This window comes from Rhinatrema bivittatum, chromosome 1 (genome assembly GCF_901001135.1).
Source record: "Rhinatrema bivittatum chromosome 1, aRhiBiv1.1, whole genome shotgun sequence".
Lineage (NCBI taxonomy): Eukaryota > Metazoa > Chordata > Amphibia > Gymnophiona > Rhinatrematidae > Rhinatrema > Rhinatrema bivittatum.
This window is the reverse complement of record NC_042615.1, coordinates 115,963,099-115,989,507: the sequence shown is the minus strand read 5'-3', so window position 1 is coordinate 115,989,507 and position 26,409 is coordinate 115,963,099. Positions and strand designations below refer to the sequence as shown.

Genomic DNA, 26,409 nt, shown 5'->3' with positions numbered 1-26,409 from the left:
TGTTAGTGACCCCGAAGGGTAGTAAGAGTTCCAGGTAGAGCTGGAGTGGCAGAGTAGCTTAGGAACGGAGAGCGAATCCCATCCATACGAATCCTGTTGCTAACTCAACGAGCTAGCAAATACTGAAGGCAGATATACCCTGGAGTCATGATGTCAGAATAGGGGGACGCCCCAGAGGTTCGCGCCAATGTGAAGATAAAGATGAGGGCGGTGTGCGCGTGCGTGCCCTAGAGGTACCTTGAAGGAGAATGGCGGGAGGCAGCACCAAAGCTGGTCCGGGGACACCAGAGAGAACGGCAAGCAGACGCTGCGGCGGCCATCAGTCCAAGGTGAGCGGGAGGAGCTGCAAGTAGAGAGAGGTAGGCGGGGTGAAGCCGTCGAAGACTGACGGACGCAACAGCCACCAGTCCCCTTACCAGTGCTGGAGTCTCCACCATCTATTTTGGCAACTCTGCTTGAGCATTTGGATATCTTTTTAGGCAACCGCTGCCCGAGGTACCTTTGGTTCCCCAGCGGCCACCAATGCCCCCTCAGGAGCGATTCCTACCATCGGATCCTCCGAAGAGGAAGATGCAGCCAGTGCTGCGTTCCTGAGACCTCAGTTCCCTGAGCCATTACCCGGGCCCTCTGGCCTCCCGCCACCCTCGGTCCTTCCAATGCCATGGGATCCTTCGATTCCCGCAGTGCCCTTGATTCCTCTGAAAACAAAAGATTATTAGTTGCCAAAGTCTTTTTCAATCTTTATTGTAGTGGAGACTTTTTTTTTTTAAATGACTGCCCTCTGAAGCCATCAGAGCCCAGGGTTGGGATCCCTCAAAGGCCTCGCACGCGCTGCGCTGGCCTTAGTAAGGAGGAAGGCCCATATGACCCTTGAGAAGATGATTCATCGGAATTTTCATTCAAATACTCAGACGACCCCCTCTCCAAGCCTTCCCCACGCGAGGAAAGGTGCCTGTCCTCCCCCCCCCCCCCCCCCCCCCCCCGGATCTTTCCTTCCCAGGGTTTGTCAGGGCCATGGCCGAGGTTATTCCCTTCCAGCTCCTTACAGAGGAGGATGCGTGAAATAAAATGCTGGAAGTAAGAAATTTCCATGCTGGGTCAAGCCCAGCATCCTGTTTCCAACAGAGGTCAAACCAGGCCACAAGAATCTGGCAATTACCCAAACACTAAGAAGATCCCATGCTACTGATGTAATTAATAGCAGTGGTTATTCCCTAAGTAAACTTGATTAATAGCCGTTAATGGACTTCTCCTCCAAGGACTTATCCAAACCTTTTTTGAACCTAGCTACACTAACTGCACTAATCACATCCTCTGGCAACAAATTCCAGAGCTTTATTGTGCGTTGAGTAAAAAAGAATTTTCTCCAAATAGTCTTAAATGTGCTACTTGCTAACTTCATGGAATGCCCCCTAGTCCTTCTATTATTCGAAAGTGTAAATAACAGAGTCACATCTACTCGTTCAAGACCTCTCATGATCTTAAAGACCTCTATCATATCCCCCCTCAGCTGTCTCTTCTCCAAGCTGAACAGCCCCAACCTCTTCAGCCTTTCCTCATAGGGGAGCTGTTCCATCCCCTTTATCATTTTGGTTGCCCTTCTCTGTACCGCCTCCATTGCAACTATATCTTTTTTGAGATGCGGCGACCAGAATTGTACACAGTATTCAAGGTGCAGTCTCACCATGGAGCGATATAGAGGCATTATGACGTTTTCCGTTTTATTAACCATTCCCTTCCTAATAATTCCTAACATTCTGTTTGTGTTTTTGACTGCTGCAGCACACTAAGCCGACTATTTTAAAGTATTATCCAGTATGATGCCTAGATCTTTTTCCTGGGTGTTAACTCCTAATATGGAACCTAACATCATGTAACTACAGCAAGGGTTATTTTTCCCTATATGCAACACTTAGCACTTGTCCACATTAAATTTCATCTGCCATTTGGATGCCCAATCTTCCAGTCTTGCAAGGTCCTCCTGTAATGTATCACAGTCTGCTTGTGATTTAACTATTCTGAATAATTTTGTATCATCCGCAAATTTGATAACCTCACTCGTCGTATTACTTTCCAGATCATTTATATATATATTGAAAAGCACCGGTCCAAGTACAGATCCCTGAGGCACTCCACTGTTTACCCTTTTCCACTGAGAAAATTGACCATTTAATCCTACTCTCTGTTTCCTGTCTTTTAACCAGTTTATAATCCACAAAAGGACATCGCCTCCTATCCCATGACATTTTAGTTTTCGTAGACGCCTCTCATGAGGGACTTTGTCAAACACCTTCTGAAAATCCAAATACACTACATCTACTGGTTCACCTTTATCTACATGTTTATTAACCCCTTCAAAAAAAAAGAAGCAGATTTGTTAGGCAAGACTTCCCTTGGGTAAATCCATGTCGGCTGTGTTCCATTAAACCATGTCTTTCTATATGCTCTACGATTTTGATCTTGAGAATAGTTTCCACTATTTTTCTCGGCACTGAAGTCAGGCTCACTGGTCTATAGTTACCCGGATCGCCCCTGGATCATTTTTTAAATATTGGGGTTACATTGGCCATCCTCCAGTTTTCAGATGCAATGGATGATTTTAATGATAGGTTACAAATTTTAACTAATAGATCAGAAATTTCATTTCTGAGTTCCTTCAGTACCCTAGGATGCATACCATCCGGGCCAGGTGATTTGCTACTCTTTAGTTTGTCAATCTGGCCTACTACATCTTCCAGGTTCACAGTGATTTTGTTCAGTTCATCTGACTCATCACCCCTGTACTTTAGTTTGTCGATGCTCCTAAGGAAATCATGGCGGTTCCCATCCATGACATCTTTAAGGATCTTCTCCTCCGGATGTGGGAACACCCGACATCCATATCCCCCATTAACAGGAAGGCGAATGCCACCTACTTGCCCCCCCCCCCCCCATACATAGGGAGCTCAATGTCTTGGGCAGAAAGGGCTTCCAGGGTTCTATGCTGATCGCTCGTATTGCCGCCTACCAGCTGTACATGATTCAGTACCACCGGAATCTCAGGAAGCGAGTCCAGGACCTGGCAGATCTTCTGGCTCAACAGCAACAGGAGGCACTCTCGGCTATTGTCCTGCTGGGTTTAGAGGCTGGCAAACATGAGGTGTGCTCCACCTACGATGTCTTTGAAATGGCGGCTCGCGTAACTGCGGTGGCATCAGCGCCCATAGGATGGCCTGGCTCAGAGCTTCTGACTTCCGTCCAGAGATACAGGAGAAGCTAGCTGACTTCCTCTTTGGGGATAAGGTCTGGGATGTGGTAGTGCAATTGAAGGACCACCATGACACCCTTCAACAGCTTTCTGCTAGTGCTTCTGACGCCCCTTCCTTGGCTAGGAAATATTTCAGGCCAGGATCCTGGAAGTCCTTCTATAGGCAGAGGAATTATTGTTCTCCAGCCTCCCGAGCTCACACACCACGCACTAGCTCCAGGGGCCGCTCTCGCCAGCAGCGAACACCCAAGCCCCAGCCGGCGCCTCAGCAAGCCCTGGCTATGGGCTTTTGACTGGCAGTGAGGGAGCACGAGTCGGTCGAGCGCATCCCTGACGCCAGATCCCCCAGTGGGAGGCAGGCTCATTAGCTTCGCTCATCACTGGGAGGATGTCACTTCAGACCGATGGGTCCATACCATAATCCGTCAGGGGTACCTTCTCAACTTCAGACAGCTCCCAGGGACCTCTCCCCCATGTCCATCGTGGGGTTTGTCCGCCCAGCAGGTCATACTTCAAACGAAACTCTCCACCCTTCCTGCAGCAGGCGTGGTAGAGCCAGTTCCTCGCCCACAGCAGGGCTGAGGGTTATATTCGAGATATTTCCTAATTCCGAAAAGGGTCAGTGGCTTACGCCCCATCCTCAACCTCAGGGCGCTGAACAAGTTTCTCTCAAGAAAAATGTTCATGATGGTCTCTCTGGGTATGCTGATTCCCCTCCTCAAAAGAGGCGACTGGCTTTGCTCCCTCGATCACAAGGGATCACAAATGGCTCACATAGCCATTTTCCCCAGCCACAAGAAGATACCTCCGCTTCGTGGTGGGGAAGGCTCACTATCAGTACAAGGTGCTGCCTTTTGGGTTGGCCTCAGCCCCTTGCATCTACCATCTAGCGGTGGTAGCTGCGTATCTCAGACATCATGCGGTGAATGTCTTCCTGGACCTATACGACTGGTTAAACAAGAGTGATTCCCACGGAGGGGCATTGAGTGCTTCAGCCCTGACAGTGCGGACTCTACAAGCCTTGGGGTTCGTGATCAACTACTTTGGTCTCACCTCTGCTCTTCTCCTCAGCTGGACTTCATAGGCACCAGACTAGACACGATGCAGGCAAAGGCGTTTTTGCCCTGTGATCGAGCTCTTGCCCTCACGTCCGCAGCAGCCAGCAGGTGACTGCCTGCCTTCTGCTCCTTTTGCTGAGCTACGTGGCAGCTTCGGTCCATGTTACCCCTCTCGCCCGTTTGTGTATGCGGAGGGCTCAATGGACCTTACGGTCACAGTGGTGACAGGCCTCTCAGGACTTCGAGACTTGCGTTGCAGTCACGGACTTTCTTCGGGCATCTCTGTCCTGGTGGGAAAACCTCTCCAATTTGGAGCAGGGGATTCCCTTCCAAACCACTCTGCCTCAAGTGATCCTTACTATCAGTGCCTCTCCTCAGGGCTGGGGAGCCCATTTGGACAGCATTCACATGCAGGGTCTCTGGACCGCTCATGAAGCCTGCTGTCAAATAAACTTTCTGGAGCTTCGGGCGATTCGTTATGTCCTATGGATGTTCAGAGACTGGTTGCTGCACAAAGAATTCCTGATCCGGACGGACAACCATGTGGCAATGTGGTATATCAACAAACAGGGAGGCACGGGCTCATTTCTCCTCTGTCACGAAGCAGTACAGGTGTGGACCTGGGCCCTGTCGCAGGGGATGTCGTTCCGGGCGAAGTACCTGCCCTGGGACTCTGAACGTGCTGGCAAGACTGGCTGAGTCATTCCTTCCAGCCCTCAATCCAGAGGTATCAGCGAAACTTTCATTAGTGGGGTACACCAGATGTGGACCTCTTCGCCTCCCTGCACACTCACAAGGTGAGCAGATTCTGCTCCCTGTCGGGGGGTGGACATCTGGCCTGCGATGTCTTCTCCCTTCACTCCCTCTCCCACTCCTCTTGAAGACCCTGCTGAAGCTTCAACAGGACAGAGGGAACATGATCCTCGTGGCGCCCTTTTAGCTCTGACAGGTCTGGTTCCCTCTCCCTTTTGACCTGTTGTTCAGGCCCCCCATCTGGCTGGGGACTGTGCTCAACCTGATCACACAGAACCAGGGTGCCCTGCGCCATCCAGACCTCTGGGTGTTGGACCTAACGGCTTGGATTTTGAGCACTTAGTCCTTCAGCCCTTGGCCCTCTCGGACAGTTTCTCCCAGGTACTGGTGGCTTCTAGGAAACCTTCCACCAGGAAGTCCTACAGTTTGAAGTGGAGAAGATTCTCCGTCTGGTGTGCCAGGGCATGGCTTGGATTCATTCACATGCCCCTTCCCCAGCTGTTGGACTACTTGTGGCACTTATTCGAGTCTGGGCTTCAAACCAGCTCAGTCAAGGTTCATCTTAGCACTATAAGTGTGTACCATTGAGGTGTCGCTGGCACACCCATATCTGTGCAGCCTTTAGTAGGTCACTTTATGAGGGGCCTGCTCCAGCTGAAGCCCCTTCTTCGGCCTCCTGTTGCGTCCTGGGATCTCAGCATTGTCCTGGCACGGCTCATGCATCCTCCCTTTGAGCTACTGCGTTCCTGCGACCCAAAGTTCCTTACCTGGAAAGTTAAATTCCTGCTGGTGATTACTTTGGCTCATAGAGTCAGTGAGCTTCAGGCCTTGGTTATGTACCCACCATACACAAGATTCTTTTATGATCATGTGGTCTTGCGTATGCACCCTAAGTTCTTGTCTAAGGTTGTGATTGATTTCCACCTTAATCAGTCCATCATTTTAACAACCTTCTTTCCTAGGCCTCATTCCCAACCAGGGGAACAGGCTCTTCATACTTTGGACTGCAAGAGGGCCTTGGCTTTCTATTTAGATTGCACAGCCAGTCACAGATAGTCCACTCAGCTCTTTGTGTCCTTTGATACCAATAGACTGGGAAAGGCAGTGGGTAAGCAGACTTTATCCAACTGGCTGGCAGATTGCATCACCTTCTGCTATTCGCAAGCAGACCTTCTGCTGGCCAGCAGAGTTAAAGCTCACTCTGTGTGGGCCATGGCGACGTCAGTGGCTCATTTGCAAGCAGTCCCCATCGTCAAAATTTTCCAGGCCGCAACGTGGAGGTCTCTTCACACATTTGTGGCTCACTACTGCTTGGACAAGAATGGGTGTCAGGTCAGTCCATCCTGTGCAATCTTTTCCAGACCTGAACCTAACTCTTTCTGCCTTGTGACCCTGGTGGGAGCCAGGCAGTCTCCCGCTGACCAACAAAACCGCAGTTATTGTTGCTCCCTTTGGCACTTTGTTCGGCACCTGTTGGTCTCACTTGTTCATGGAGACAGCCTGGAGCTTGGTATTCACCCATATGTGAGGTCTACCATCCTGCTTGTCCTAGGAGAAAGCACAGTTGCTTACCTGTAACAGGTGTTCTCCTAGGACAGCAAGATGTTAGTCCTCAGGAATCCCACCCGCCACCCCAAGGAGTTGGGTTCTCTTTCCAGTTTGTTTTATTTTTTTGCTCATATTTTTCTATGTTATGAGACTGAAGGAGGGACCTCGCGTGGACACGCAGATAGTGGCATGCTGGGCATGCTCAATGTGCTAGTCAAAGCTTCTAGAAACTTTGACAAAGGTTTTCCGTGCCGGGTTGCATCGGATGATGTCACCCACATGTGAGGACTAACATCCTGCTGTCCTAGGAGAACACCTGTTACAAGTAAGCAACTTCGCTTTTTCTGTATTTTAGCCCTCTGGCTGCATAGACCCATTTTTTGCTCATTTTTTTCACAGGAAAACATTTTTAAGAGTATGTCCTGTAGATTCATTATAACTGTCTGCTGCTGTACTTCTCTAGGTTTTTCATTTTGAAGCTGTACTTCTGCAGTATGGTGTGGGAGTTCTTATTGCCTAAACAGCAGGAAAGAGAAAGATTGCAAATGTATTAGGCAGAACAGAAATAAGAGCATGGCAGCCCAAAACTTTAACTGTCTATTTAAATAAATCTTCTTTAAAAAGTAAAACAAAAATAATTGAGAAAAGATATCCAAAATACTTCTCCTGGTTGAAAATGGGGGAACAAGGAAGGAAAGCTATGGTAACAATATTTTGGGGTGTTGTTTAAAGGAGGGACGTTTTTGTTTGGTTTTATTTCATTCTTGTATTGTTAAATAACAATCTATCTGTTTGAAGGCTTTACTGAAGAGATTGGAAGCTGTGAAGCCAACAACTGGCATAACACGCTCGGAACAGCTGATGGATTATCATCGTCAGTCCAGCTATCTGTGTACCACAGTATTGTCACCGAGACCTGGAAAGTCTGCTCTAAGCAGACTCAGTCTGACGTCAGGCAAGTTTTCAATCTTTTATTGTCATTGATGCTGATGTTCACAACTAACAAGGACTGGATAATTTATTAGCATAGTTGTAGCCAGAATTCCCAGCTTCCCACAGTACTGGGGCACCTGTCACAAAATTTGCCACTTGCCAGGGAATTATGGCATTCATCTCACTGCTGCTTGCAAACCTATTTGCTGCCTCTGAGAGGTTTGCTATTGGTAGTAGCTTCGTGTTCTGGCAGTGAACTAAGAGAACACAGGGTGATGCTGGCACTGTTCAAGAAATCAGAAAGACCGAAGAGATTAAAATGGTAAAGCAGGAGCAGAGAGGAGAGGAAAGAACAGACTTGGGAAAAGAGAGGAAAAGGAGATAAAGCAAGGAGAAAGAAGCTTTAATGTGGGTTAATAGGAAAGATGCAAACAGGGAAACAACATGTATTAAAAAATAAAGCAAATGGAAAAGAGAACACAATGGCAAATGGAAATAATGAAAATAAATAATGCAATATGTGAAACATTTTATTACATTTTTGAAAGGTAAATATTAAGATTCTCTAGAAAAAGTGATGTTTTGTGAATATTAAACATTGTACATTTGTATGGAAAGTTATATTGATGTGCCTCAAAATTTTCAAAACTGTGGCACAGAATTTTTTTTAAAGACAGATCAGCTATCTAAGTACTCATACGATAGTGTCGCAATGCAAGAAACTCATGTTTGAATCTTCTCTATAATTGTACAGGGAGCTGGGGAGGGGAAGGGGGAAGAGGGAGTTAGCACATAACAGAATTAATGTATTCTTTTCCTAGGACAAGCAGGATGATAGTCCTCACAGATGGGGGACTTCATCAGATGGAGCCCAGCATGGGAAACTTTTGTCAAACATTCTAGAAACATGCCGCTATCTGCGTATCCATTCGAGGTCCCCCTTCACTGTCTCTTTTTCCGCAGTGCAGTTGCCTCATGGTCTTTTGAAGCTATGCTTCATCTGCCTATTTTGTGCTGTAAATTAGCAAATTTTTCTCCCCTTCCATTACCGGTCTCCCTTCACCGGTCGATATATCTCCTCGCTGTGGTAGATAAAATGTTTCCTCCCTCTTTCGCGGTTTATTCTTGGTGGCCCCGGTCATGGACTGCGTGCTTGCTATTTTTCATGGCGTCTTCTGGCTTCCGTCTGTGCCCCCAGTGCCCGCGGACCATGTTCATCACAAATCCGCATAAGGTTTGCATCCTCTGCCTGGGGGAATTCCACAACATCCAAGGGTGTCAGCTATGTGATCAGATGACCCGCAAGGACTGTCGTGCTCAGCTCGATAAAATAGAGAAACGTTTTGGTTCCAAAAAATCTGCTCCATCTACACCTGCATCGGAGTCATCGATAACCAGGGGTCAGAGGGAACTGCTCGATACGCACCCCCTCGCCACACCCTCTGCAACATCTTCTAAAGACCAAGGGGACAGTGATTGGTCCCCCCATGGTCTCACCGATTTCCAGGACATCGGGATCCTCCACCTCCTCGGCGCCTGGGAAAGAACAGGCCGAGCACTGTGGGAGATCCTGCAAGCATCGATACTGGTCGCCATCGGCTCACGGCTCTGGTTCCGGTGTGGTGCTAGTGGCTGCCATTCCACCACCGAAGAGACCCCGTGGTATGGAGGCCCCATCCTCTGATAAATCCTGGAGTCCCAGCCATTCCCCACCAATATCGGTGCAGGGCACCATGCCCCCTTGGAGACCCAAGGAGGCACCAGTGACGCCTTGTCCCCCTCCCTTAGTCCTGTCCTCATTGGACTTTCAGGAGTGTTGAGCCGCCCCCGCCACTGGTCCCCATACTGCTGCCGGAGCCTCCGCTGTCTAACTAGGGGCCCCTGCTTGAGTGTTTGGACATCCTCCTCTGTGCCCTCCAGATGCAGCCGGTGCCCAAGGGACCCTCTGTTCCCCAGCAGCCACTGATGCCCCCCTCGGGAGCAATCCCTGTCATTGGGTCCTCCGAGGAGGAAGAAGTATCATGCGCCGTGGCCCCAAAGCCTTTGTTCCCAAGCATTTGCCCGGGCCTTCCAGCCTCCCCCGGCCCCCAGGGCCTCTGTTACCAGTGGGACCGTCTATGCCCTTGGTGCTTTCGAGACCCTTGGAGCCCAGGGCCAGGGATTTACACAGGCTTTAGTGCACAGCAGTCGGAATGTGAGTGCACGCCTTCTGCTTCACTTGCTGGGCATCTTATCCCATTAGCCCAACTTTGCATGCACTGCACACAATGGATGTTGCGGTTGCAATGGCAGCAGGCATCCCAGGACCTTGAGGCCATGTCTCCATCACACAACCTCTGAATATCTTTCTGGCCTGGTGGGAGAATCTCTCCAATTTAGAGCAGGGGATTCCCTTCCAGGCTACCCCGCCTCAGGTAGTGCTTACCACCGAATCCTCTCAGGGCTGGGGAGCCCATGTGGACAGCCTCCACATGCAAGGTCACTGGATTGCTCAGGAAACTCTTTGCCAGATAAACGTCTTGTACCTTCGGGTGATTCGTTATGCTCTCTGGGCATCTGAGACTGGTTGTCCCACAAGACAATCCTGCTTCGGACGGACAATCAAGTCGTGATGTGGCATATCAACAAGCAAGGATACATGAGGTTGTTCCTCCTCTGTCATGAGGTGGTACAGATCTGGTCCTCGACCCTGTCGCAGGGAATGTTGCGAGCGGTGTGCCTACCCAGGTCTCTGAATGTGCTGGCAGACTGCCTAAGCCGCTCTTTTCAGCCGCACAAGTGGTCCCTGAATCCAGAGGTGACAGCCTGGATTTTCCACCAGTGGGGAACCCCTGATGTGGACCTCTTTGCCCCCCTGTACAATTGCAAGTTGAGCAATTTTTGCTCTCTGTTCACATGGGAGGATCGTCCAGCCTCTGACACCTTCACCCCCTTCATTGGGGGAAGGGTCTCCTGTAAGCATACCCTCCTCTCCTGCTCCTATTGAAAACTCTCCTGAGACTTCAACAGAACCAAGGGACCATGATCCTCATGGCGCCCTACTGGCCCAGGCAGGTCTGGATCCCTCTCCTTCGGGATCTGTTGATCAAGGATCCCATCAGACTGGGGACTGTGCCCAATCTGATAACTTAGAACCAGGGTGCCCTGCACCATCCAAACCTTTGGGCGCTAGCCTTGACAGCTTGAACGTTGAGCGCCTAGTCCTTCAGCCCAGGACCTCTCGGAAAACGTCTCCCAGGTGCTGGTGGCTTCTAGAAAGCCTTCCACCAGGAAGTCTTACAGTTGAAATGGAAGAGGTTCTCCGCCTGGTGTGTGGGGCATGGCTTAGGTCCATTCACATGCCCCCTTCCCAGGTTCTTGGACTATTTGTGGCACCTTTCCAAGTCTGGACTGAAAACCACCTCAGACAGGGTTCATCCAAGTGCGGTTACTGTGTACCATTGGGGTGCCGCTGACACATCCATATTGGTGCGGCCTATAGTAGGCCACTTTATGAGGTGTCTGCTTTAACTAAAGGCCCCCTCTTTGGCCTCCTGTTGTATCCTGGGACCTCAACATTGTGCTGTCACGGCTCATGCGTACTCCCTTTGAGCCCTTGCGCTTCTGCAATCCGAAGTTCCTCACCTGGAAAGTTATATTTTTAGTGGCGATCACTTCAGCTCATAGAGTTAGTGAGCTTCAGGCCTTGGTTACATATCTGTTATATACAAAGTTCTTTCATGATCATGTGGTCCTGCATATGCTTCACAAGTCCCTGCCTAAGGTTGTGAGTGATTTTCACATCAATCAGTCCATTGTTTTTCCCATCTTCTTTCCGAGGCCTCATTCCCATCCAGAGGAATAGGTTCTTCATACGTTGGATTGCAAGAGGGCTTTGACCTTCTATGTGAAACGCACATCAGTTTACAGGCAATCCACTCAGCTCTTTGTTTCTTTCGATAACAACTGGCTGGGAGTTGTGGTGGGCAAACAGACTCTAACTGGCTGGCGGACTGCATTGCCTTCTGCTATGTACAAACGAGCCTTCAACTTGGAGGCAGAATCAAAGCTTACTCTGTGAGGGTCATGGCAATGTCAGTAGCCCACCTGCGGGCGGTTCCTGTCGCCATTTGCCAGGCAGCAACATGGATTAGCCTGCACACTGCCCACTACTGCTTGGACAAAGATGATCAACAAGACAGTGCCTTCACCAGTCTGTCCTACGCAAACTCTTCCAGGTTTAAGCCCAACTCTTCCTACCTAGGGCCCTTGATTGGAACCAGGCTGTCCCCCTATTGACCAACAGCACTGCAGTTGTTATGCCCGTTGGCACCTTGTTCGGTAACTGTTGGTCTTGGTTGTTGCTGGGAGCAGCCTGGAGCTAGGTATTCACCCATCTGTGAGGACTATCATCCTGCTTGCCCTAGGAGAAAGCACAGTTGCTTACCTGTAACAGGTGTTCTCCTAGGACAGCAGGATGTTAGTCCTCAGGAAACCCGCCTGCCGCCCCACGGAGTTGGGTTCTCATGCATTTTGTTGTTTTATTTTTTCACTCGTATTTTTTTCTCTATGTTACGAGTCTGAAAGGGAACCTCGCATGGATGAGTAGATATTAGTATGCTCGGTGTGCCAGTCAAAGCTTCTAGAAACTTTGACAAAAGATTTCCGCGCTGGGCTCCATCTGATGATGTCACCCATCTGTAAGGACTAACATCATGCTGTCCTAGGAGAACACCTGTTACAGGTAAGCAACTGCGCTAATTATGGGGTACAAAAAGGCAGCTGCTATTACAGTGACAACCCCAGCTGGCACATTAATGGCACAGAATGAATGCTATTGGAAGTCACATGCCCTTCATTTCTTGAGTGGCCAGGAAATTAGAAGTCTGGGTTTACAGAATATTTGGCAGGAGAAGAGAGAATTAAAGGTACGTGGTACAGTAGCCCTTGTTTTAGCTACAGTATGCTAATTATTCATAATCTGGCACAGTGATATGCAGATTAGGTGTATAAATACTCATTTTGAGTATCAAAATACCCAGTTCTGATTGTGGCATTCATGGTCCACTATTTTTTCATCCTGAGCACCCAAATCAGAAAACTAATGCATGTTTGGGTTATTGTCAGAACCAGGCAGCCCCTGCAGCACTCGGACACCAGATAAGGTTGCAAGGGTTTATTTAGAGATGTAAACACAAACAGCTTGACAACAGCTTGACAAGATCTGGAAGTAGAAGGTCATCTGGAGGGGAAGTGCTCCTAGTCTGAAGAGGCACTGGGTCAGATGATAGACCCAGGGGGTCATCTATATCTGAATCCAGCTCTATAAATCTGTAGTGAGTCTCTCATGATTGATCTTACGAGGTCACACTGGGCAGGGAAGGAGAAATATGAAGGCATTGGAGAATAGTAAAATATGCTCCTCTTTTGGGATGTGTTCCTAGGGACAATCTTATGAGGAACTGAAGGACATACCTTCCTTTGATTGCACCCTCAGACATTCTCCCAACTACCAAGAGGTTCCAATTATCCTCCTGGAAAAAGGCAGGTTTGTTTTTTTTTCCATCACAAAAGACATTACTCTCCTCAGTCATGATTTTGCCTTCGACATTCTCAGATCTTGGGCACATGGCTAAAAGGGAAGAAATTTGACTTCACAATCAAAGTAAAGTTTTTGGGTTTTTTTTACTCCTTTCAAGGATCTTTGTCAATATCCCAGTCTCAGGCCAAGAGGAAATTACTTTGGAGGAACACTAACTTTGTGGACAGGTAGCCTCAAATAACATATTCTTGAGTCCTTCTTATAATCCAAGAGGGCTACAGGCTACCTGTTATGCTGTGAAGAGAGTCAATAGTGGACCCTTGGGCCGGCTGAGATGGACAACGTCCACAGGTGTTAATAAGCCGGGAGGCGGAGCTCAGTTGGAGCGGACTGATGACGTCTTCATCCTGGAAACCCGAGACCCCCCCAGGAGGAGCCCGTAGGGGTCCGGGTCGCTGGGACTTAGGAGAATCAAGAAGAAGTCCGAGGTGTGTGGCTGGCTGAAGACAAGGAGAATCGTGAGGAAGTCCGAGGGTCGTGGCTGGCTGAAGACAAGGAGAATCGTGAAGACGGAGCTGGAGTCAGGGTACGTACAGTACAAGCAGGAACCAGAGCTGGAACCAAGGCACGGCAGGATCAAGCGGGTACCGGAGCTGGAAGCAAGGCACGGCTAGAACAAGCGGGAACCGGAGCTGGAAGCACGGCACGGCTGGAACAGGCAGGAACCAGAGCTGGAATCAAGGCAACTAACCACTCAAGGAGCGACCACGTTGCAAAGGCAAAGCAAGGAAGTCAGACGCTGGTTTAAATAGCCAGCCGGCGTCTGACGTCAGGAACGGGGCGGTTCAGCACTTCCGGGTGCTGGACCTTTAAGAGCCCCCTCCTCGCGCGCGCGCGTTCCCTGGCAGTGGGAGGAGTCAGAGTCGGCTTTCGGCGGCGTCTCCACGTGGAGGGAGACGCTGCCATGCGGCCCTACAGGACCGCATAGCGACCGGGACCGCAACAGTACCCCCTCCTTTACGCCCCCTCTTCAGAGGACTTGGCCGGTCAGGATGGTCCAGATGATATTGCTGCAGAAGAGTCTTGTCCAAGATGTTGCGGGCAGGCTCCCACGTATTGTCCTCGTCTCCACAACCTTCCCAAGCCAGCAAATATTCCCAACGTCTGTTGGCGAATCGAGCATCCAGGACCTCTCGTACTTGAAATGTAGGATCCTCATCTGTAGTGGTGGAACCGTCATCGAGTGGCTTGGGGTGAAATCTGGAAAGAATTACTGGCTTTAAAAGAGAGACGTGAAAAACATCATGAATGCGTAGAGTGGTTGGGAGTCGTAGACGATAAGAGACCAGACCTACCCTCTCAGCTACGCGGAAGGGACCACAGAACTTGGGTGAGAGTTTCTTGGATGGTTGCCTCAAATGAATGTTCTTTGTACTAAGCCATACTCGATCGCCTGGGAGGAAAGCGAATGCAGGTTTTCGGTGTCGATCGTAGTAGCGCTTAGCAGTGCGTGCGACTTTCTGAAGTCGGTGTTGAGTAGAGGACCAAAGTTTACTCAGTTGGTCTGCAGAAAACTGAGCAGCAGGTGAGGAGGTTGGTACTGGTAGCGGTAATGGTGGTTTGAGTTGTTTACCATACACAATTTGAAAAGGCGATTTCCCTGTCGCCGTATGTATTTGATTATTATATGCGAATTCTGCCCAAGGCAAAAGCTCCACCCAATTATCTTGTTTGTGGTTAATGAATGCTCGTAGGAACAACTTTAACGAACGATTCATGCGCTCCGTTTGCCCATTACTTTGTGGGTGGAAAGCGGAAGAGAAACTCAGCTGGATCTTAAATTTTTTGCATAAGGCTTTCCAATACCTGGCTGTGAACTGAGGACCTCTGTCTGACACAATGTCCTGAGGCAGACCATGAATACAAAATACATGGTGTGTGAATAGAGAAGCCAATTCAGTGGCGGAAGGTAATTTGGGCAGAGGCACAAAGTGGGCCATTTTAGAGAAGCGGTCCACCGTGACCCATACCACAGTCTTGCCTTGCGAAGGCGGAAGTTCCACCAAGAAATCTGTGGCGATATGTGTCCAGGGTTCCGTGGGTACAGATAACGGTTGTAGTAAACCTCTCGGAGGACCATTTAGCGGTTTCTGCAGGGCGCAAGTGGGACAAGAGTTAACGTAAAGGGAAACGTCACGTCGAAGGCCAGGCCACCAATAGAAACGATTTATAAGATCCAATGTTCGTAGTCTACCAGCGTGCCCCCCGGTCAACGAGTCGTGTCCCCAAGACAAGACTTTCCTCCGAAGCCTTTTAGGAACCGCAGTCTTACTTGAGGAACCAATGGAAGTGGTATTTAGTTGAACACAGGCAGGGTCCAGGATGGTTTGTGGAGAGTAGTCCTCTTCTTCCGGCTGAAAGGTACGAGATAGGGCATCGGCTCGCACATTCTTCTCTGCCGGTCGAAACTTGAGGATGAAATTGAAACGACTGAAGAAGAGTGACCATCTTGCTTGCCGCAAGTTTAGTCATTGAGCTTGGGCTAAGTACAGTAAATTTTTGTGGTCAGTGTACACTGTCACCGGATGATTAGCCCCCTCCAGCCATTGCCTCCACTCCTCGAAGGCTAACTTGATGGCTAAGAGTTCTTTGTCTCCGGTGCCGTAGTTACATTCGGCGGGTGAAAACTTTTTGGAAAAGTAAGAACATGGCATCAATTTGCCGGAAGTATCATGTTGACTGAGCACCGCGCCAACAGCCAGATTCGAGGCATCGACTTCCAAGATGAAGGGTCGTTGTGGATCTGGATGCCATAGGCAGGAAGCTGCTAGGAATGCTTGTTTTAAGTTTTCAAAGGCATCAGAGGTGGTAGTGGACCAGTCGTGAGTGTTAACCCCTTTGCGAGTAAGCGCAGTGAGAGGAGCTACCTTCTGGGAGTAATGTGGTATAAAATGCCTGTAAAAGTTGGCGAATCCAAGGAATCGCTGTAGAGCCTTCAGGCCAGACGGGCGGGGCCAATTGACAATGGCTGCCACCTTTTCTGGATCCATCTGGAAACCGGACGAGGAAACGATGTATCCCAAGAACGGGAGCGACTCACACTCAAACTGGCATTTTTCAAATTTAGCGTATAGATGTTTGTCTCTTAGAGCCTGTAAGACCCGTTTGACGTGTTGGCGATGAGAAGAGAGATCTTGGGAATAGATCAAGACATCATCAAGGTATACTATGACGAAAGAATGAAGCATGTCCCGGAGTACCTCATTCATTAGATTCTGGAAGACAGCAGGGGCATTACATAAGCCGAAAGGCATTACCAAGTATTCGTAATGTTCGTCACGAGTGTTGAAGGCTGTCTTCCACTCGTCTCCCGGACGAATACGAACCAGGTTGTATGCCCCACGTAAGTCCAGCTTTGTAAAGATCTTGGCCCCCCTGAAGTCTATCGAGCAATTCTGGGATCAGAGGCAAGGGATAGCGATCTTTCTTAGTGATGGAATTCAGACCTCGATAGTCTATGCATGGCCGGAGGGAGCCATCTTTTTTGGACACAAAAAAGAACCCTGCTCCTGCAGGGGAGTGCGAGGGACGAATGAAGCCCTTGGCAAGATTTTCCGTAATGTAATCTGACATTGCACGGGTTTCTGGCAGTGAAAGAGGGTATACCCTACCCCGCGGTGGAGTGGAGCCTGGTAGTAAATCAATTGCACAGTCAAAGGGCCGGTGGCATGGAAGAAGTTCAGCCTTTTGCTTAGAGAACATGTCAGAGTATTCCTGGTAAGGCAGAGGAAGTTCCAGGGCTGAGTGGGAGAGTAATATCTCCGGTCTTGGAAAAGGATCCAGGCAGTTCTGGAAACAGTAAGGACTCCATTGCGCAATTTGGAGGGAGTCCCAATGGATCACAGGAGCATGTTGTTGCAACCAAGGAAGTCCCAGGACCACAGGGTACACCGATTTCTCAAGTAGCAAAAAAGATATTGTCTCAGTGTGAAGCACGCCCGTTCGTAAAGTGAGAGGCGTCGTGGTTTCAGAAATGTATCCCGGAAGAGGGGTTCCCCGGATGGAGGTAACCCGTAACGGGGGTATCTGGCACTTAGTAGGTAGTCCCAGTTGGTGGACCAATTCTTTCCAGATAAAGTTCCCTCCGGCTCCGGAATCAATAAAAGCTAGAGTCTGAAAAGAGCCACCAGGGTACTCCAACGTTATAGGAACTGTACATTGAGGAGTAGCATTAACACAGCCTAGGGGAATCTCCTCATTTCTCCCTAGACTAGGGCATTTCCCGGTCTCGCAGGACATTGACCCAGGAAATGACCCTTAGTACCGCAATATAAGCACAGACCCTGGGTGCGGCGTCGCCTCTTCTCCTCCTCGGTTAGAGGCGCCCGTCCAAGCTGCATAGGTTCCTCCGAGGAACTGCTGGTAGCTGATGGTGTCTTGTGAGGTACAGTCAGAGACCTGGAGAAGGAGGGCGCCAGCGAAACAGGCCGACGAAGAACTCGACCCTCCTTAGCTCGTTGCTGCAAACGCCGGTCAATTCTCCCTGCCAAGTCTATCACCCCATTCAGGGTGAGGGGAAGATCGCGAGCCATCAACTCGTCTTTGATACGACCTGCGAGGCCTTCCAGGAAAATACCCCGTAAACAGTCATCCTGCCAGCCGAGTTCCATCGCCAGAGTACGGAATTCAATAGCGTACTCCGCCAAAGAGCGGGACCCTTGACGAAGCTGTAGGATTTCAGTGGTTGCGGTAGTTGCACGAGCTGGCTCATCAAAAGTCTGTTTGAAGTGAGTCACAAAATCCTGCAAATTGTGCAGCATGGCGTCTTGCTTCTCCCACATGGGTGAGGCCCACAGCATGGCCTTCCCATCGAGCAAAGACAAAATATAGGCTACTTTAACGGCATCAGACGGGAACTGCCCCGGTAACAAGGTGAAGCGGATGAAGCATTGATTCAAAAACGCCCTGCACGACCTGGCATCCCCGGAGTAATGAGTAGGTGCAGGAAGCTGAGTCTGCACGGGGTTTTGAGGTGCTGGTGGAGGCGGGAGTTGTGCCACCGGTGGAGGATTGGTGTCCAAGCGGCTGGCTAGACGATCCACCGTAGCAGCCAAGACCTCCAGGCATTGCTGTTGCTGCTGGATTCTTTGGGCCATGCCAGGGATGGCCTGCATAGGAGAGGAGTCCGCCGAGTCCATGGCCTTTGCAAACTGTTATGCTGTGAAGAGAGTCAATAGTGGACCCTTGGGCCGGCTGAGATGGACAACGTCCACAGGTGTTAATAAGCCGGGAGGCGGAGCTCAGTTGGAGCGGACTGATGACGTCTTCACCTTGGAAACCCGAGACCCCCTCAGGAGGAGCCCGTAGGGGTCCGGGTCGCTGGGACTTAGGAGAATTGAGAAGAAGTCCGAGGTGTGTGGCTGGCTGAAGACAAGGAGAATCGTGAGGAAGTCCGAGGGTCGTGGCTGGCTGAAGACAAGGAGAATCGTGAGGAAGTCCGAGGATCGTGGCTGGCTGAAGACAAGGAGAATCGTGAAGAAGTCCGAGGATCGTGGCTGGCTGAAGACAAGGAGAATCGTGAAGAAGTCCGAGGATCGTGGCTGGCTGAAGACAAGGAGAATCGTGAAGACGGAGCTGGAGTCAGGGTACGTACAGTACAAGCAAGAACCAGAGCTGGAACCAAGGCACGGCAGGATCAAGCGGGTACCGGAGCTGGAAGCAAGGCACAGCTGGAACAAGCAGGAACCGGAGCTGGAAGCAAGGCACGGCTGGAACAAGCGGGAACCGGAGCTGGAAGCACGGCACGGCTGGAAAAGGCAGGAACCAGAGCTGGAATCAAGGCAACTAACCACTCAAGGAGCGACCACGTTGCAAAGGCAAAGCAAGGAAGTCAGACGCTGGTTTAAATAGCCAGCCGGCGTCTGACGTCAGGAACGGGGCGGTTCAGCACTTCCGGGTGCTGGACCTTTAAGAGCCCCCTCCTAGCGCGCGCGTTCCCTGGCAGTGGGAGGAGTCAGAGTCGGCCTTCGGCGGCGTCTCCACGTGGAGGGAGACGCTGCCATGCGGCCCTACAGGCCCCAGGAGCGGCGGATCGTGGCGAACCCGGGGAAGGCGGCGGAGAGGTAAGGACCCAGTCGCTAGCCTAGCGACCGGGACCGCAACACTACCATTTCTAAATATCTCTCTAAATTGTTCCCCAAGAATATATATCCTTGTCGAATTCCACATCAGGATTTATTAAGAAGAACACTAAGAGGATAGCCAATGGAATGCTGTGGTATCAGGTTATACATTATATCATTGTGAAAGAGCAGATCAAATTGATGGAGAGAAAGCATTATTTGTAAAGGATGGCATAGAATTCAGCATGATAAAAATCCTTCAGGAAACAAAATGCACTGTGGAATCTTTATAGATAGAAATTCCAAGTGTGACAAGTGAGAGTATAGCAGTTGATGTATACTACCATCCACCTGGCCAAGATGAAGAAACTCTGTGAAATGCTAGCTGAAACTGTAAAAGCAAATAAATTTGACAACACAGAAATAATGGGAGATTTCAGTTACCCCATTATTGATTGCGTCAGTATTTCATCACTTCATGCTAGAGCAGGGGCTTAGCCTCCATTATGCATAGGCACCACCAACTTACAAGAGAGATATGCCTTTCACCACCAACTTGAGATGTCATCCCTAACGCAAGAAGGCGCAAGAAGCAAGAAAGATACATATAAAATAAAGTGTTACAGAAATTGCGTGTAAAAACAATTGGAGTAATAATGTTTACAAATATTGATATTTTTCTATCTGTTTTTAATTGGTATGAATGCAGTATGTGTGAGAGATGTATGAGGTAGTTAGATTTTAATTGTCTAGATAGGTGTTAATGCATATTTGGTTTGAATAAACATTTATATTGAATTTTGTAAAGATAGTATTTTCTCTATGTGTGTTGTTAATTAATCACTAACGTCTGGACAGCTTGCCAGCTATTGCAGCAATCCTCTGCTGATTGCTTTCCTGCTTCTGACTCCTGTCCTGACATGGGATTGTTCCCACCCCCTTCTATTTTTTCCTTTAGGCAGAAGGTACAGCCACAGAAGTGAAACAGAAGAAGGCATGTTCAAGCCGGAAACAAGTAGCATTCCTAGTACATGGCTCATCTTTTTGCCACTACTTGCTCTCCCTTTGTCCTCTAAACTCAGTGGGGCCTTGCTCCTCATCACTGCCTGCAGCTGCTACCTCAGCTTTCCCTTCATCTGGCGTGGTGACTTCCATAGCCCCGCTTGACTTTTCTGGAAGCTGAGAGCCACTGGTCTGTCACGTGGCCACTTGTATTGCTCTGCTACTGCCTCCCTCCTGAGGCTTCGACGAAGCCTCATGAAAGTCAGCCCTGGTCTGGTGCCACTGATGCCCAACATTTCCTCTTCTGTTGCTGACTGCTGCAGCCAGACCAGAGCCAGATAGATAAAACTTTGAAATTAAAAAAATACATATGCTAACCACATTGGCAAGAATGGATGGTGATAAAACATTTAATGTACTGTAATGACCCCCCTTCCTGCTCATCTCCCTGCCCAGCATCCCCTTGACCCACACTCTTCCCCCTTCCCTGTCTAGTATTCCCTTGCTTTCCTCAGGCCTTTTGTCAAGCTGTCTGGGGGAGATAGTGCGGGTGTCCTCATTGGATAACATGACTAGCCTGGCTAGCCAAGTGGAGCTAAGGAGGGCTTGTGCCATTACATCGGTGGCATGCAGCATTAGCGCCCAGCTCCCTGATGGACACTTGTACCCTAACCCCTCAGATATGGTATTCTAGGCAGTTATTTGCTGCACACCTCTCAACAGTTCTGGATCCCCTTTCTTTTTCTATCTTTGCCCAACATCCCCTATACCTCCCTGCCAACAAGCTGGAGAAGTTGGATATAATTCTGTTGGAGCATTTCAAAATTCTTGTTTTTAAGTCACATGGCAACAGCAAATTTTCTGGTGCCACCAACAACTTCAGCAGTCATCCTACAACCTTGTGCTTGAGAAGTTAAGCTTTTAGATGCCATACATGATTTCATGGAACAGCTGGTCCTAGAATTGATGAGTGGGGCAGCTACTTTAGATGTAATCCAGTGGAATGCACAGTCTGTACAGTGAGTTACTGTGGAGGGGCTACTAAGCATTAATCACAATGCAATCAAATTTAACATAATCACGGGCTTGTGAATATGTTCTGAAGGGGAAGGAAGCTACCTGACTGGGCTCCTACTAAATTTCATTTAAAAATGGATTTTCTTTCATCTTGGGACCACGGCTATCATTGTATCGTTTTCTAAAGAGGTGGACAAGCAATTGATACCTTCACTTTGGGTGGATCAGCGTATTAAACTTAAGAAAATGAACGAAAGGTCTAACATGAATGGATGAGCCACATAGAGGACTCTGCTTCTGATGAGGATACTGGGGTTGACCATTCTGATGCTGGGAATAAGACTGCCTATTTATAAAGCCTCATGAAAAAATTAACTGAAAAGATTTCTAATAAATTGGATGCCAGATTAGGTGGCGTTGTACAGAAGGATGTACAATTGGTTGAATCTATTCAAGAAAACTCAATGCGGCTTGAGGAAACTGTAGGGAAGATCACAGACCTGGAAATGACTGTTGCTTCTCTCAGCGCGAACTTGAAAAAGCTAGAAAGAAGTCACTGCTCTGTTTTAGAAAAAATCAGTATCATTGAAAGTCAGTCATGGAGATACAGCATTCGGGTGCTAGGCTTAGCAGAAAAAAACAAAGGTAATGATGTGGTCAAATTCTTTGCACAATGATTGCTGGAACTGCTAGCATCCATGCCTGCCAAAGGAGTTAATAAAGTTGATCATGCTCATTGGACCCTGGCACTGGCCTCAGAAAGGGGGACTCAACCCCAAGCAGTGATTATTATACTTCACAATTTTGATGATAGAAGGAAATCTTCAGTGCTGTGCCAGAGTTGGGTGAGCTCACCTTTAAGGGCATTAAAATTCTGTTCTTTCCAGGCTTTTCTGCTAAACTGAATTAAAAAACCATGTGGAGTTTTCTGCTGTTAAGAGAGAGCATCATCTTTGCTACTGAATAAATATTACTTTCAGAAGAAAAAGTGTCATAAATTAAATGTTCACTATGCGATGCTATATTTGGTGAGATTGAGAATTCATGGATTTGCATAGCTAGATAACTAGGTTTGTTTGGAAGCAAGCCAGGATTAAATTAAGCATGCTCTGGCTCCCTAAACGGCAAAGGGGTATGGCATTACCTAACTTCAGAATTTACTGTTGGGTGGCCAGATTGGGATGTTTGATGTTTTGGTTCTGTTATGATACTGGGTAGTTTTCGATGGAACAGGAGTAGATTTGAGGTTAGTGCTACCACCTTGCTCATTTTTCCCTCTACCACTTCAATCAGCAGGAAAATGTGCAGAGATTGTCCTATTCTGGCGCATACTTTGCAAATTTGGAGACGTTAATTCATTTTAGGCATGGATAATAGGCCTTTGCTCTGCTAGCTCCTAGATATAAAAACCCAGGCATCTCTAGCTATACTTTTTCTCCTGTGTTTAGACGTTGGAGAGACAAGGGCTCAATTATGGGAAGATGGAGTTTTTTTTTTCAATTTGAAATTTTTTATTCTCAACCAATAAAATATTATCAGACCTCCAAACAAAAGGTCCATAATCCAAAACAAACCACATGTCATACTTCAACTTTAACACTATTTTGAGATAAGAACATAAGAAATTGCCATGCTGGGTCAGACCAAGGGTCCATCAAGCCCAGCATCCTGTTTCGAACAGAGGCCAAACCAGGCCACAAGAACCTGGCAATTACCCAAACACTAAGAAGATCCCATGCTACTGATGCACTTAATAGCAGTGGCTATTCCCTAAGTAAGAACTTTCTCCGATTAGTTTTAAATGTGCCCCATGCTAACTTCATGGAGTGCCCCCTAGTCTTTCTACTATCTACTATCCGAAAGAGTAAATAACCGATTCACATCTACCCGTTCTAGACCTCTCATGATTTTAAACACCTCTATCATATCCCCCCTCAGTCGTCTCTTCTCCAAGCTGAAAAGTCCTAACCTCTTTAGTCTTTCCTCGTAGGGGAGTTGTTCCATTCCCCTTATCATTTTGGTAGCCCTTCTCTGTACCTTCTCCATCGCAATTATATCTTTTTTGAGATGCGGCGACCAGAATTGTACACAGTATTCAAGGTGCGGTCTCACCATGGAGCGATACAGAGGCATTATGACATTTTCCGTTTTATTCACCATTCCCTTTCTAATAATTCCCAACATTCTGTTTGCTTTTTTGTCTGCCACAGCACACTGCACCGACGATTTCAATGTGTTATCCACTATGACACCTAGATCTCTTTCTTGGGTTGTAGCACCTAATATGGAACCCAACATTGTGTAATTATAGCATGGATTATTTTTCCCTATATGCATCACCTTGCACTTATCCACATTAAATTTCATCTGCCATTTGGATGCCCAATTTTCCAGTCTCACAAGGTCTTCCTGCAATTTATCACAATCTGCTTGTGATTTAACTACTCTGAACAATTTTGTGTCATCTGCAAATTTGATTATCTCACTCGTCGTATTTCTTTGCAGATCATTTATAAATATATTGAACAGTAAGGGTCCCAATACAGATCCCTGAGGCACTCCACTGTCCACTCCCTTCCACTGAGAAAATTGTCCATTTAATCCTACTCTCTGTTTCCTGTCTTTTAGCCAGTTTGCAATCCACGAAAGGACATCACCACCTATCCCATGACTTTTTACTTTTCCTAGAAGCCTCTCATGAGGAACTTTGTCAAACGCCTTCTGAAAATCCAAGTATACTATATCTACCGGTTCACCTTTATCCACATGTTTATTAACTCCTTCAAAAAAGTGAAGCAGATTTGTAAGGCAAGACTTGCCCTGGGTAAAGCCATGCTGACTTTATTCCATTAAACCATGTCTTTCTATATGTTCTATGAAATTGATGTTTAGTACACTTTCCACTATTTTTCCTGGCACTGAAGTCAGGCTAACCGGTCTGTAGTTTCCCGGATCGCCCCTGGAGCCCTTTTTAAATATTGGGGTTACATTTGCTATCCTCCAGTCTTCAGGTACAATGGATGATTTTAATGATAAGTTACAAATTTTTAATAATAGGTCTGAAATTTCATTTTTTAGTTCCTTCAGAACTCTGGGGTGTAAACCATCCGGTCCAGGTGATTTACTACTCTTCAGTTTGTCAATCAGGCCCACCACATCCTCTAGGTTCACCGTGATTTGATTCAGTCCATCTGAATCATTACCCATGAAAACCTTCTCCATTATGGGTACCTCCCCAACATCCTCTTCAGTAAACACCGAAGCAAAGAAATCAAGTGTTGATAATCATACCCCGACAGGAGTTGAATCAAGGCATCCCAGAACTCTTTAACCTGGACTTCAAAGTTACCAATTGTTTCCTCTTCAATGCAGTTAATTTACTCATATAGTAAACTTTTTATAATTGTTGACATACTCCTGTCAAGGAGGGAGCTGAGAGCTTCTTCCAGTAATAGGCCACCTCAAATCTAGCAGCCAAAATGATTTGGGAAACGAATAAATCAGGTATCACATTCAAAAGTTGATATATTTAATAAGAACAATATTGGTTCTTTGGGAATCTTTTTACCCAAGATGTCATGCAAAAACTGTATTATTTTGTCCTAGAATTTCTCAATTTCTGAACATTCCCACCATATATGATGATAAAAAGTTCCTTGCTCCTCACACTCTCTCTAGGATTAAGTCAGGATACAGTATATGAAGGTGGACAGGAGTCATATACCAACAAAATAATTTACTATTATTTTCAACAGTATTTGCCGATATAGATCTTTTTCACATAAGTAAAACACAAATCCCATACCTTATATCCTAAAGGGCACCCTAAATCCCTCTCCCATGCCAAAATGTGTAGGGGTTGTTTTAACTCTCCATTTAACAAGCAGTAAATTTTTGCTATCCCTCGTATCACTCACTATATTAGCTTGTCCACATTACCCTTCAAAGAGAGATTTTGCTCTAATCGGATCTTCCATCTCTTCCTTCCTTCCTTAAAAAAATGGCCAACTTGAAAGTAAAAATAATCCACATCTGGAAGAGCAAAAACCCGCTGTACTGTAGAAAAATCCATAATCTGTTTCCCATCACACAAATGTTGCAGCCTAGAACATCTCTTTTTCTCTCCACCTTATTGAAGTGTCTGTTGTAAACCTTGGAATAAATTCCCTACTAAAATGGAATGATGTCCTATAAAAATATCTCTTATCCCCAGTCAGTTGAATCTTCCATTTATCCCGTATTTTGAGTGTTAAAGCTATAACCGTAGGTCTCACACTGGGTAAAAATCTCACCCATTTAGGCAACCAACCCATAACTTCTGATGGATATTAGTCAACATCACCTGTTCCATACAAATCCATCTCTTGCTTCCACCCCCTTTATGCCAATCTAGTATATCATTGATCAGAGCTTCCACATATAACCATTGTAAACTCAATACTCCCATCCCCTACTCCACCTCACCCCAATCCTTAGCTAGGTACATCACTCTTCTTGGCAACCTAGACAGCCTTCTCTTCCAAATAAAGTGAGAGTTTGCATTGCCATAAAGCAATGCAAGCCTCTGAAATGAATAGAAGTAGAGTTTGGAGCAGATAACAGATCAGGGGCAAAATATTCATTTTTATAGTGGTAATTCTACCTAGCCATGTTAAATCTCTCCTCTCCCATGTTGCAGATCAGCATCCAACTTCCTCATAACTTCATAATTCAAATTAAACAAGTCTTTTAAATCAGAGCCAATTTTTTACACCCAAATATTTCACCCCATGTTTAACTATCTTGAATGGGAAACTAGTCTTAATATGGGCCACTTGATCCTCTGAAAGGGAAAATGTTAAGTAATTCCGATTTATCTACATTAATTTTATATCCTGAAATCTTACCGAACCGCTTTCATTCAGCCAATAGTGGGGGAATAAGACTGCTCATGATCTGCCAAAGTAAACAGGACATTACCTGCAAACAAAGGGGTAGGGATGTGCAGAGGGACACCATACGTTGCATTTGTGATTCAGATTCGTCGGGGAGCAGATACGTTGCATTTGGCCGTATGGCGCCCCGATGCGTTAATACGGCGATTTCTATTCGTGTCCCAGCTAAAATTAAAATTAACTACAACCCCCCCACCCTCCTGACCCCCCCAAGACTTACCAAAACCCCCTGGTGGTCCAGCGGGGAGTCTGGGAGCCATTCCCTGCACTCTCA

The 26,409-nt window shown here is 47.5% G+C and overlaps 1 protein-coding gene across 2 annotated transcripts in view; it reads left to right on the top strand.

Moving 5' to 3' along the window:
* Nucleotides 1-26,409, top strand: part of CFAP97 (cilia and flagella associated protein 97) — a 238,557-nt gene that overhangs the window by 199,583 nt on the left and 12,565 nt on the right. For both annotated transcript variants that reach the window (XM_029586592.1, XM_029586528.1), the window contains one exon: nucleotides 7,405-7,561. In XM_029586592.1, the coding sequence (XP_029442452.1) occupies nucleotides 7,405-7,561 (157 nt within the window). The remainder of the gene's footprint in view (nucleotides 1-7,404; nucleotides 7,562-26,409) is intronic.